Source organism: Patella vulgata, chromosome 5 (assembly GCF_932274485.2).
Source record: "Patella vulgata chromosome 5, xgPatVulg1.2, whole genome shotgun sequence".
NCBI classification, from domain to species: Eukaryota; Metazoa; Mollusca; class Gastropoda; family Patellidae; genus Patella; species Patella vulgata.
This window is the reverse complement of record NC_065883.2, coordinates 23,852,809-23,865,629: the sequence shown is the minus strand read 5'-3', so window position 1 is coordinate 23,865,629 and position 12,821 is coordinate 23,852,809. Positions and strand designations below refer to the sequence as shown.

At 30.5% G+C, this 12,821-nt stretch overlaps 1 protein-coding gene across 1 annotated transcript in view; it reads left to right on the top strand.

The window, feature by feature from the left end:
• The first annotated feature begins 6,849 nt into the window (after positions 1-6,849).
• The window catches only part of LOC126821539 (bone morphogenetic protein receptor type-2), a 35,410-nt gene continuing 29,438 nt past the window's right edge, over positions 6,850-12,821 (top strand). Inside the window, exon 1 of the mRNA XM_050549986.1 lies at positions 6,850-7,166. Within this exon, the coding sequence (XP_050405943.1) occupies positions 7,112-7,166 (55 nt within the window). The 5' untranslated portion in view covers positions 6,850-7,111. The remainder of the gene's footprint in view (positions 7,167-12,821) is intronic.

The window sequence follows — 12,821 nt, the reverse complement described above, 5'->3', positions numbered from 1 at the left end:
CAGAAATTAAACAATTTGAAAAATGTCATCCTGGTCAAAGAAGTGGATTTTTCATGGTAACTCAAACAGCTATGGTTATCATCTGACAACCGGTATAAGTTTTGTTTAATAAATGTTATCATGAAAAAGAATTAAAAGCCAATATCAAATTTGTGAACAGCTCTGATGACTCAGCTACTGTGGGAAGGTATTTCATTGCCTGACAACCAATCTTTGTACTTGGGATGAGAATAAAGAAATGAAAGAGCCGTTCACAGAGAATTTACCTCTGCCATAAATGTGAGATTTCTGATTTAAAATCCGGAGAGTAGAAAAGCAATGTCGTTGACTTGATAATATGATGATACGTAAGGTACATGTAATTAAGTTGTATGAAATCAGTCGTGAATGTTTTGATAAACTGTCTTATGTCTTTGTATTACTTATTATAACTTATTCTGATGCACCATATACTTACCTTTATTGCCCACCCTTTAGATAAGTATTTCCATGTTATCCCTTTATTTTAGATCAATGCAATATTTTATGTTAAATGTGTTATTGTTTCCCTGTAATTGTTGTCTATGGTTTATTTGTTTTCTATCGAAGCAGTATTTATTAAACCCTAAAAATTTTATTCTCGCCAGAGATAAGCATATTACATATACATCATTGCAATTGTACTCTTGTCTAATTAACAAAATTCTAAAGGTGTTTGGGTGAAAATCATAAGTACATGGATACCTACCTCACAAGTAATCTAGAGAAGATCATTAACACACAAGATATCACCTGATGTATTCTGGAGAAAATCATAAATATGCGGAGACCTCACCAATACCATGAATTATGGAGAAATTCATAAATATCCTGGGGGAAATCATAATTACACCATGAAATTATAATTACACCATGAAATCAACATTTATTTGGGAGAAAATCATAAATATTCAGACCCATTCATGAACTTCAGGAGGAAATCATAAATACATAATGGCCTCACCATGTATTCTAGAAGAAATCATGACTACATCAGACCTCACTGTAAATTCTGAAGGAAATTATTATACGTACACATAGACCTCATCAATATATCACATGTTTGCTATAAGGCATGTGTGAATATACTGCAGGACCAGGAGCTTCACAGCATGATGATCACACTGAATCGTTTGTGTATAATATAAAGGGTCTCATGATGTTATCTATTGTCCTTCTCCATCAACATCATCAGTGAAGCCCTAATGTAATTGTAATAGTACTAAGTAGTGAGCTTGAAGTTTTAACTTCGATCAATATTAAATAAACATACAGCTCAATTAATCATTAAATCAATTCAAACAGTTACTTTTACAAGTTGCTTCAATACTATTTGAGAACAGGACAGAGAAGTGTTATGTTGATGCAATAAGAATACTCACATTTTATTCACTAATTTATGTATCATAGGGCTAAATATAATTGACAGTTTTTTTTTTTAATCAAAATTGTGTGTAATAAGGGATGACGCAATATATATAACACAATTTTTAGTAAAAAAAAAATTATTGAAGTTTCAAGTATTTTATAGAACATTGTGACGTTTTTTGGCTAGTGATAGAATTTTAGTTTTGGACAGACTGTCCTGAACATGTATTACATTGAAGGATTAAATGTTTATCCTGAAGAATAGTGAATGAGATCGCTTATAACATTTTGGAATGTGTGATCAGTTTACATTTCATGATTGGTAACTCCAATCATACTGTATTTAGATTAAGCATTCTTTACATTTAGTCTTTATATATTTAAAGTTAAGTATGGTGTTAAATTTATAAATTGAAGCTTCAAACAGTCTCAGTGTGCTGTTTTCTGGTTTGATGTGATGTAGCTTACTATCATATTGATAATTGAAGGCTGCTGCTTTTGTTGAATTCACATTGAATTGTTGTTTTACACAGTAGAAAATAGCATATGCTATTCATATTAATACTATGAAGTAGATTAGAAGAAATAGTATTGTCATGGGAATACATGTATCATTAAATGGGAAATACAATAATACCTGAAGTTTAAAATATTATTCAAAATCATCTTTTATTCATAACGGTTTAGTTTCATGTGTGACAGGCTTATATAAATAAGCTTTTCAAAATGGCAAATTACTCGCAGGGACCAAGTTGCTTTTTACTTAGTCAGTTAGATGCCAAAACAATCATTTATTTTCTGTCTATTTATTTTATACAATATAATTTCACACATATGAATACAATGATATTCATATCTTTGCACACTTAATAACTTACATATTTAATTCCATCCTTCATTTAATTGTGCCTGGCTTCTGTCTAAATAAGTCACATAGATCAACAACTCAAAACATAACTACATGTATATGCATAATTTTTAATTCTGTATACAAATACCTATAACTATAAGTTGTCAGTGATGTATGTTTTGATTTTTAAAAATGGCTGATATATTTGATATTGATATACAACGTAACGTTAATTTTCAGAAAAAAGTGGTTGAAAATCACTGAAGCAATGCAGGATTTCATAAAAGCCCAAAACAGAATTATTTTTTTTTGCATTTCTAATAGATTTTCATCATTCTGGTAAAGTTTATGAGATTTTAATCATTCTTTGATTTTTAACAGATTCATTCAGATTTAACACTTTGTGCAAATTGTAATATATTTTACAATACACATTGGGGTTTTTTTAAATTGTGTTAATACTCTTTTCATATTACATATGTGGATCAAAACAAACAAAAAATTTCTGCTTACAAATAAAAGGTCAGTCAAATTGTGTTTAGTGCTTTATTGTTTATCATGTAAAAAAAAATTTTTTTGTGCTTTATAGTTTCCGAGATCATATAAAATCCGTAGAATTAAAATATAAAACATAGAGATCTAACATATGAATAACTTTTAACAATGTCATATCATAAAAATTATAGCTTTTTGAGAAATTTATGTTGAAATTTACCACATTTATTGTTATAAAAAATTTTTCTAGCTTTTATTTTCCTGTTGCCTCTTCTTGAAATTTAATTTTCTTGTAAACGCCATAAGGATTCACAGTCTTTGCTTCTCTTTAAGTGACTCATTTCTTATATTGTACTTACTTAATTATTGAATCAAAATGTCACTGACATATTTTATTTGATTTAGATATTTTTAGTACAGTCTCATCGTCTTTATATAACTTACTTTAATACAAGAAATCAAAGCATCTTGAAATTAATGTGACCGAAAGGGTATCGTTATAACTCTGTTACTCTGTATTGCAATTAATTTAATCAGAAGTCATTATAACTCTGTTTATCTGTATTGCAATTAATGCTATCGGAAAGGTATTGATATAACTCTGTATTGCTATTAATGTGAACGGAAGGGTATCAATATAACTTTGTATTAAAAATAATGAGATCGGCTGTACCCAACTCTTTTCTGAAAGAATGACTTATAGGCTTCTTTTAAAATGGCTAATCCTCTTTGATTTGGGTCAAAAATATAGTTATCATTTACATTGGATATCATATGTTGATTTGTTTTGTGGTATGACTATCTGTCTGCCTTGAAAATATTATATATGTAGATAAAGCCAGTGATGAGGCATGACCCATTTTGTGTTCCATTATCGACTCAGTAAATGAAACATGAAACTAAAATTAGTAAACAAGTCGACTTTTGCTTAATCTTTCGAAACAAAACTTGAATTGTATTAGAGATTGCCCCATCACTAATGGAAATAACAAAGAGGTTTAACAACTAAAGTTGAACAAAGTAGTATACACATATCTAGTTCTCGAATAATTACATCACTCATCATGGCCAACCATTTAATTAGTTAAAACTAGAACAGTTATATGGGACAACAATCCCTGGGTTATTACATGCCTGTGTATAATAAACAAGTTATTGTTGTCCCATATGACTATGTTAGTTTCGTTATGTTTCCAATCGCTAAATACCAATTAAGGATTACGTTTAATTAATCACCATTGATTTAGCATACAAACATTGATATATATGGTGTATGGTGTAATTATTACCTACCTATTTGGTTTTGTTACAGAACAAGCATGATATAATGCATATTGAAATTAATGCAGCTAGGGATGGGTAGTGATTATTTAAATAATCATAGGCGCTAAAATCATGTCTATGTGTTGGGTTAAATCATAAAATAATGATATTTTTTTTCCTTTGAGGATAAAGGTATTAGCCTACCTGTCAGAATTTATAGAAGTTCTAAGACATTTTAATGCAAGGATAACTTTCTGTCATTTTCCAAACCTTTTCAAATAACTTTGCCTTGAAGCTTTTCTTGTATTTTCTACCTACCTACGTAAATAGAGAAAGATTATTTATATACCGGTAAACAGACAGGCATATCTTCTATTTTAGCATATTATTAAAAGATATATGACAATATAGATATAGTTATAATGAATATTACATATCTTATATTATATAGTATTATTTAATTAATGTAATACATATTTATCCTTGATATTCAAGTCAGTATTATTGAACAATGCACATAATCTTATGGTTTTAATAACCATCCTCCTAAAGATGCATTATGTAAGATTGAGTTGTTGAGATAGATAATGAAAAATGAATATGTTGAAAATTTCATTCAGATCATTTATTCTTGGTGAAGTTATGACTGTTTGAATATGTAGTGTAGATCGCTTATCGTTGCAAAGGTACTCGATTATCCATTTTGTTGTTTAATTTTTAAATCTTGCAGGTGTTCAACTCCATTTAAATCTCGGCTAGTTGATATTAGGCATGTCATGTGAATTAATTTCTAAATATTAATTTATATATGATTTGAAGCCATAAAAATGACCTGCAATGGGCAGATTTAGCTCTTACATAATGCATCTTTAATTATCGAATGCTATTTTAATTTTTAAAAGCGAAAGGTTCAAACTTTTTTTAGAAAAAAAAACCCAACAAAAATATGATGGCTGTAGTGTGTGTGCTTACAAAAAAGTAAAATAAAAATATTGGGGGAGTGGGGTGCACTAGGTTTAGAATAGATTATTCAGAGGATCCAAATTTGAACATTGTGAAAATTTGGGATGGCTATAAGGATAAAGTCCCTAAAATATCTATATAGTTAGATTTAACTTTTAGAGAAATGGGCTTATGGAATTCTTTTTGCATTAATTAGATGTTTATTAAAAATTCTGTGCTAATTCTAGATATCAAAACTGTCAAAGTTAAAATTAATTAGATGTAGCCCTATCTTTGACAAAATAATTAAGGTTTAAATACTGATTTTAAAACAGATTATGATGAATCATGTAAGCATAAAAATAAAGTTAATTAAAGTTATTGCAGAATTCAATATAATTTATGTCAATGGGTGCATGCATGTTATTGCATAGTCTTTCCTGTTTCAGTCCAATTCTGTTTTGTACATGTACTTTGTAACTTAAACCAGTGAAAAATTCCATTTAATTTTATTTTTTATGCATGTACTTTTTCATCTCTGAAATTATAAGAGTTAAAAGAATGTTTCTTGTTATTTATTTCAAGTTATGTATGATATCTAATAATTCATTGTTAAAGTTGTATTACAAAAACATTTTGTGTTGTCTGTTTAAATTTGCCAAAAGATTGTAAGCAAACAAAAAGAATAAAATATATACAAATGCCGATATTTGTAAATTGTTTTTGTTGTCAATGCTTCATATTTATTATACTGATGCACAAATCTCAGAAAAAGCTTATTGCTGTCTTTGACAAGGCAATTTTCAGTATAGCCCTAAAAGGAATTATATTTCAATCTTTAGTGAGTAGAATGTTCAAAAGACTCCTTTTACTATTAAAGAGCCCTCATTTTCCAAATCAAAGGGTTAATTCTCATATTATGGCAGCTCCATGTCTGTCGTCCACAATTTCTTGTGAACACTCTACAGACTACATTTATTATCTGATTGTTTTGAAATTGATATATTTTGTTTACATTAGTGAGATGAAGAATCCTATTCAATTTCATTAATTTCCATTCATTTCTTCTGGAGTTATGGCCCTTATTTCACTTTGTTCCACCTTGTGAATGCTTTAAGGACAAAAGTTATCATCCGATCTGTATGAAATTTATATGCATTGTTTAAATTAGTACAACATAAGTCTGTTGAATTTTAACAATTTCTGTAAATTTCTTCCTGAGTTAGGGCCCTTGATTCAGTTTGTAGAACCCTGTGAACCCTTAAAAGACAAAAATTATAATTGATCTGTATGAAATTGTCCCAATTACCTACAAAAGAATAAATATGTGACAACCCTTGTCGACTGCTCGGATGATTTAAGTGCTTTGGGTGTATGTTTTGTTGCCTGGCAACCTATCTTTTAAATTATTATTTTGTCTTTATGAATCAGTCTTTACTAATTACTTCCACATTTTGATGTAGGATATGTTTTTATCTGTTCATTAGAAAATGGCACCCGTAACCACAGGGTACACGACTTGTGTACTAATCATAAAATTGTGTCTTGAAATTAATCAATATTTAATTCTGTTTCGTGTTTTTAATTTCAAATATTATGGAAAATATTGAGTTAAGATATTTAGCTCCTTTAAACTCTATATTTAACAATTTTTCTGGTTTGTTCCTTTAATTAGATTTCTACAAAGACCTTGCGATAAAATTTGTATTGTATAACAACATGTAATTACATCAATATAATATTGAGCCACAGGTTTTATGGCAACTGAAGTGAGCAGACGCCCGGAGTATCCCTTATCAACAGTACTTTATTTATTACACACCTTGTACATGCAATGGTTTCTTCCGATTAAGTCATGCATGATCCAACAGGCGTCATAACCCTGTTTTACCCAATAAAACGGAATGGACTCGGCCAGTCGGTCTCGACATTGGAGTGGGTCATGATTAGACCCAATGGTCGATTCCGTATTCTGTGATTACCACTGATCAGTATTGAAATTGATTCAGGACGGTTAGCATTATCGTTTCTCCGACAAAATGTCTGCATGGATTGATTCAAAACGGTTGGAACCAACCGAAAATAACAGTATATTTTAGACTTTACAGTCTATGCGCCATTTTGTTCTAGTGTCTAGCTTAGACGCCAACAAGGAATGCGGTGAAAACCTTCAAAATGCACCGCAATTCAGGAGTTACATTATTAATTGTTTGGCTCAGCTTACTCGCAGGTGAGTAAATTAATTACAGCCCTAATAAATCATTTTTATACCGCTTTGATCACCTTATTATTGCTGTCAATAGTCATCATTATTGAGGCTAAAAGTGTAACTAACGTCTGGTGACCTCATATGAATCAATTTTACTAAAGCACATTTCTATGCAATTTTTCAGACTCTGGGTCACTGTGAATTTTAGAATAAATTAGGTTATTTCAAAAACAATTTTATACTTTAAAATAGAAAAAGAATTTATTTGAATTGCTTTGTACGAAACTTCATAATGTAGCAATGGTTTGGCCGTCTGTCTGTCTGCACGCTGACGTTAGGTCAATAATAGTCCGTCTGGCACAAGTTTGCTGTCGTCTGCTCGAGCTCTTGTGATAACTGTAGACTGATTACGTAATCACCACTTATAAAGTGATGATGATCTACTTTGTTGCACGTGCCGGTGATTTACCGTTAGCATCAACATTTAATTTCTTTAATAATGTGTATCAATAATCGACAATATTGTGTTTGATTATTATTTGGGGATAGGCCCTAAAGATAACCTTTTTCGATGAACATACATTAGTGAGACATTCAACTTAAAAAAAAAATTGTTTAATGTTCAACTAATCCAGTTTTGGCCTATTACAAAGTAAAATTTGAGAATAATGTAGGCCTCCCCAGGTAGCCTTATCTGCAGGAATAGTTTGAAATTATCAGAAAAACTATGAAATTTTATCAAATATTCATTCATTTATTCCATTAACCTAGGCCTGTATCACCAATAATAAAAGATATAAATGCACTTGAGTTTTGTTTAATAAAGATAGTTATTAGAATGATTAAGTAGGCCTACCACACATTATGGCAGGCCTGTTTATTTTAATGATATACAGTTTGGTAATAATATTGTTATTTTTCTGTGTTCACATGGACCAGATATTTTCCTAATTAGGACAGGACTTCTATAGATTTGAATTGGTGAACTGGCTATCAGTATCAACTGATAATCCCGAGAATGAAATTTGCTAGGCTACAATGTAACCAGACATAATTCTATTTTTATTATTTTGCATGTGCATGTTTCTGTACACCTGTTTTTTTTTAATTTAGACTAAAAATAAGGTACTCCTAATTAATACATTTTATTATGCAAAATTATCAGAATAAGAATACTTTTATTTGGTGGCATATCATAACTTATGCTGACAGAGTGAATTCACACTGTGATTTGTAGTGGTGAGGATATCTAGTGTTTGATCACAGTGTTGGTCGTAATTTTCCAGGCTGGTTTCTATAAGTCAATGGTGCAGGACAGACGGGCCTGACAAACTGTCTAGTCATTTAGATGGGTCAAAAAAAATAAAGTCCTGTGTGCACATTTGCGTGCACATAAAAGAACCCTTAGTTTGATTTCCATGAAGAGTTGTCGGAAAAACAGATGTCTGGTGTCTGGCTAAATTTGCTTCATAGTACCCTGCATTAGCCCATCTTCATTAGCCCGTACTGAGCAGACAAATTGTACATTAAACACCATTTCATGTCATTTTGGATAAAACTAAGATATTGTAATATTACCATATCTAGGGTTTATTGAATATAATCCATACATTGTTTGTATTTAATAGTGTGATATATATGGGATATGTTACAGTTGTGAGTGCTCAACTGTCTGAGCCTTATGCTTAGGGAATCTAAATTTCCATTGGCTAAAGCTCCTACTAAACTATAAATCTGGTGGTTTATTCATGTATTTATCAATCTGTGTTTATACTAACCTTAGATTATGACATAATAGATATTATTCCAGATCCCTTGAGTCTGAAATATACCTGCTGGGAAACATTAGATACCATATATCTTGACATCATTGGACTATAGGCAGTCTCTATCTGATCCAATAGGCAATACTAGTGTAATCCCCAAATGCTTTGTAATACACTATGTTTCAAAGTGTGTATTATACAATAGAACTGAGGGAAATTATAAATCACAGTGAATATACCCAGGACCAATTGGTAAAAAGTGTTCATTTATTATGGAAGCAAATTTTATACTCTTATAGTAAGTGCGGGAGAACCAGTAATACAAATCTGCGGACAAGATAAACTAAGTAGACATTACAAGAAATAAACAACAAATATCAAATCATGTAGGCGACATCAAGGATTTGCTATCATTATTTATGGGCAATTTCTGTGATGTTCACCCTACTTTAGATGTCGTATGCAGCCATAAGAGCATTCACTATGAAAGACTTCTACTTAATGCAATTATGCCCTGGCTCTCTTATGCTCAATATTTGATAAAAGCTCAAATACATGTATGGCAATATAAGAGAATTACCATTTTGAATAATCATGTGATAGCCTGTATATGGATTATAAAATAGTGAATGTATAATTGCTGTGATTAGCTAATGTAGTTTTGTTATCACTGTGGCCAAAGTACATTTGAAAAAATAAAAATTTATAAACAATAAAAAAATATAAAAATTAGGGTTAGCGGTACTTTAAAAAAGTACAATTGAAACAATAATAAAAAACAAATTAGGGTTACTTTAAAAAGTACAATTAATTGATCACAAAGATTTGATAAAAAGTTAAGCTTTTAGTTGTTTATGGTTACAAATTTTGAAGCTTAAACATGCATTATGCAAGAGCTAAATCCGCCTATCACAAGTCTTTCTTTAGACCTGAAATCTTATCTTAATTATTAATTAGACATTAATTAACTTATCCAGACCATAATCAACTCTTGATGTCAAGGCTAGCCTTCGATATCAACTGGATTAGAATCCCATATGCTGCAAACGCTCATTGATAATTAAATAAAAACAATGGATAATCAAGACTATGCTTTTTAACGTACTAACTTTAGTAATGATGAACGAGGCTAGGCAGAAATTTACAAAGCTGATATCTCGGTTCATAGTGGACCAATTTGACTGAAATTTTCACTTGTTACCTTTACATTATCTAGTTTTTAACTATTATAGCAAGAGCTGTCAGCTCTTTTTCTAATCTCCCATAATGTATCTTTAAACTGTTTTTGGTGGTGTGTGTCCACTGATTTGGGGTTGTTGAATTGAAAAATGTATGAGTAATTGCTGATGAAATTCATGGTGTTACAAGCAAATTATTGAATGCAAATCTTAAAGACACTGCAAGATTTGCATTTTCGAAATATATCAAATTTTCTGTGGCTTAAAAATGTACTCAAATTGATTATTTAACGTTTGATTAAGAAAACAAAATCAAAATATTAACGGTAGATAATATTCTAGTTTAAATACAATCAGATTAAAAATAGACCCATCAAAGATTTTAACAATGGTTATATGTGGTGCTAACTCTTAAAAATGTCTCATTTATATCGTCAACAGATGATTCCAAATGTTGACAAAATTTCAGTTAATCATATCTTTGTAAATACAGAACAGCGAACAAACCATTTTGGAATGATATTCCTTTTAGAGATTCAGCTTTCACAGTATTGTAGTTACATGTACGTGTAGCAAGGATTCCTAATTATATTGTCTTGTTTGTTCTGTCTTTTGTTTTCGTTGTGTATAGTTATCCTGCATTGTTTATCATGATGTATATTAGCTTGGGCTGTGTATTCATTGTTAACAACACACCCCACACAATTCATCAATGAATAGCTTTCATGGACATTCACTCTATAAAAGGTTGTGTAGTGGTTTATATTTTAACTATAGTTATTGCCCAGCAGAATATTGACCAATACTGACCTATGATAGCATTGGAGGCTTTCCTTTGCTCTTTTTTTCCCTCTATCAATCTATTGTATACAGTTTGGCCAATTCTATTGTACCGTAATAATCCTCATTTAGGCCTACCTGGGTCTCTTTAATGCATGTTTTACTGGTTGTATTGATTTATACTACCAGAGACAAATCTGTTCTCTGTATGGTTGTCTGTGGAACTCATCATGCAGTGAAAAATGAATTTAATAATGAATGTGGAAGTGGGCGATTACGTAAGTTTTGCCCTTTCAGGTAAATTTTTACTCAGAATGACATTAGCATAAGCCGAATTACCATTTGTCAATCTTGGAATGTGCATATGCTCTAGTTAATTTCTCCATTGATGTTTTGATTTTGTTAGGTGTACAACCAATTTTCCAGATTATTATGAAGTTAAGGTTATGTAATGGTATCAATATTGATAAATCTATAAAATAGATATAATTGAGTTAGCATTATGTCCCTTTCCCTTTACTGGATTTAATTCTAGGAAGATGATTTTCGTGATAGGATAATTATTGCCCTGGATTTTTTTCTGCATTTTATATTTTGTAGCTCCACACTCCAAACTACAAACAATATGTATGTACATGTATACACATACACTTAACTTGTGTAGGCCTATACATGTATTTATAATTAAAAAAAACTTTCTGAATACGACTTGGTACCTTTTTTTAGGTGCAGCTGCTCCAAATTATTAAATACATCACACAAAATATGGTAACTGACACTATCAAGCCTCATTAATTTTATTTATTTAGATGTTTCAAAATTATTACCCTAGTTACGTGTACTTCAATTGTGCAATACTGACCCACAATTAGAGAATACTATTACCGTACGTTGAACCTTGATATTTGATTCTGCCACCATTTCTGATTTTTGGAACCTGAAGTTAATTTCTGTAACAAAAAAAAGTTTACCCCATATTCTAGAAACAGACAGAAACCCAAACAGCTTTTTTTCTTATTACATGTATTATGACTCAGTTTTTAAAGGCACATTGTACAACTAAAAGAAGCAAGTTGGCAGGAAGTTGATAAGGGGTATAAAGTGCCAACATCAATCATCAAGTGGTTTAATATTGCATTAATTAACAATATCCTTGACTAATTAATAGGCAAATTTTTTTTCTGCATTTTCAACCTTGATGGAAAGCCATGAACATTGCAATTTTAAAATTTAATCCATACATTTGCTTCCACCAGTAAAGTTTTTATTTCTGCATTTTCAACCTTGAACGAAATTCATGAACATTGTAATTTTTACATTATAGACATTATAAATATATACAATTATTGCATTTAATCCAATTACAGTGATTGTTGGATTTGTTTGTGTAGAACTTAGTCCATAAAATGGGTTCCATCAGCAAAGTTTTTTTTTTCAGCTCTTTCAACCTTGAGGTGAAGTCATCAACATAGTAATTGTTCAATAAATATGAAAATATACAATTGCATTTAATCCAATTCCAGTGAAGATTTGAATTGTTTGTGCATAATTTAATTCCATACATTTGGTTATTTTTGATTCCTTCAGCAAAGGTTTTTTTTCCCCTGGCATGTTCTGTAATAATGTCATATCTCTTTAATTTGTTTGGTTACAATAAAAATGATTTTATATACAAAAGTTGAAATATGGTTTATATCATCCCAGAGTGTGTCGACCACACTTTCTGATTAAAATACAGATCCTATTTCAAATCGATTTTTATAGTTCAAATTTCGTTTTATTTGACACTACAACTAGGAATAGTGAGAGATTAGCCAATCAAATGATCTGTTCTGGCATGCGGAACTGTGGGGAGACATTCGCAGTGATAGAAAACAAATAAAAAAAGCAGTTGTATTTCCAATACCCACTTGGAACACGGATGCTGATTGTTTAAGCGAAAGACTGACGCC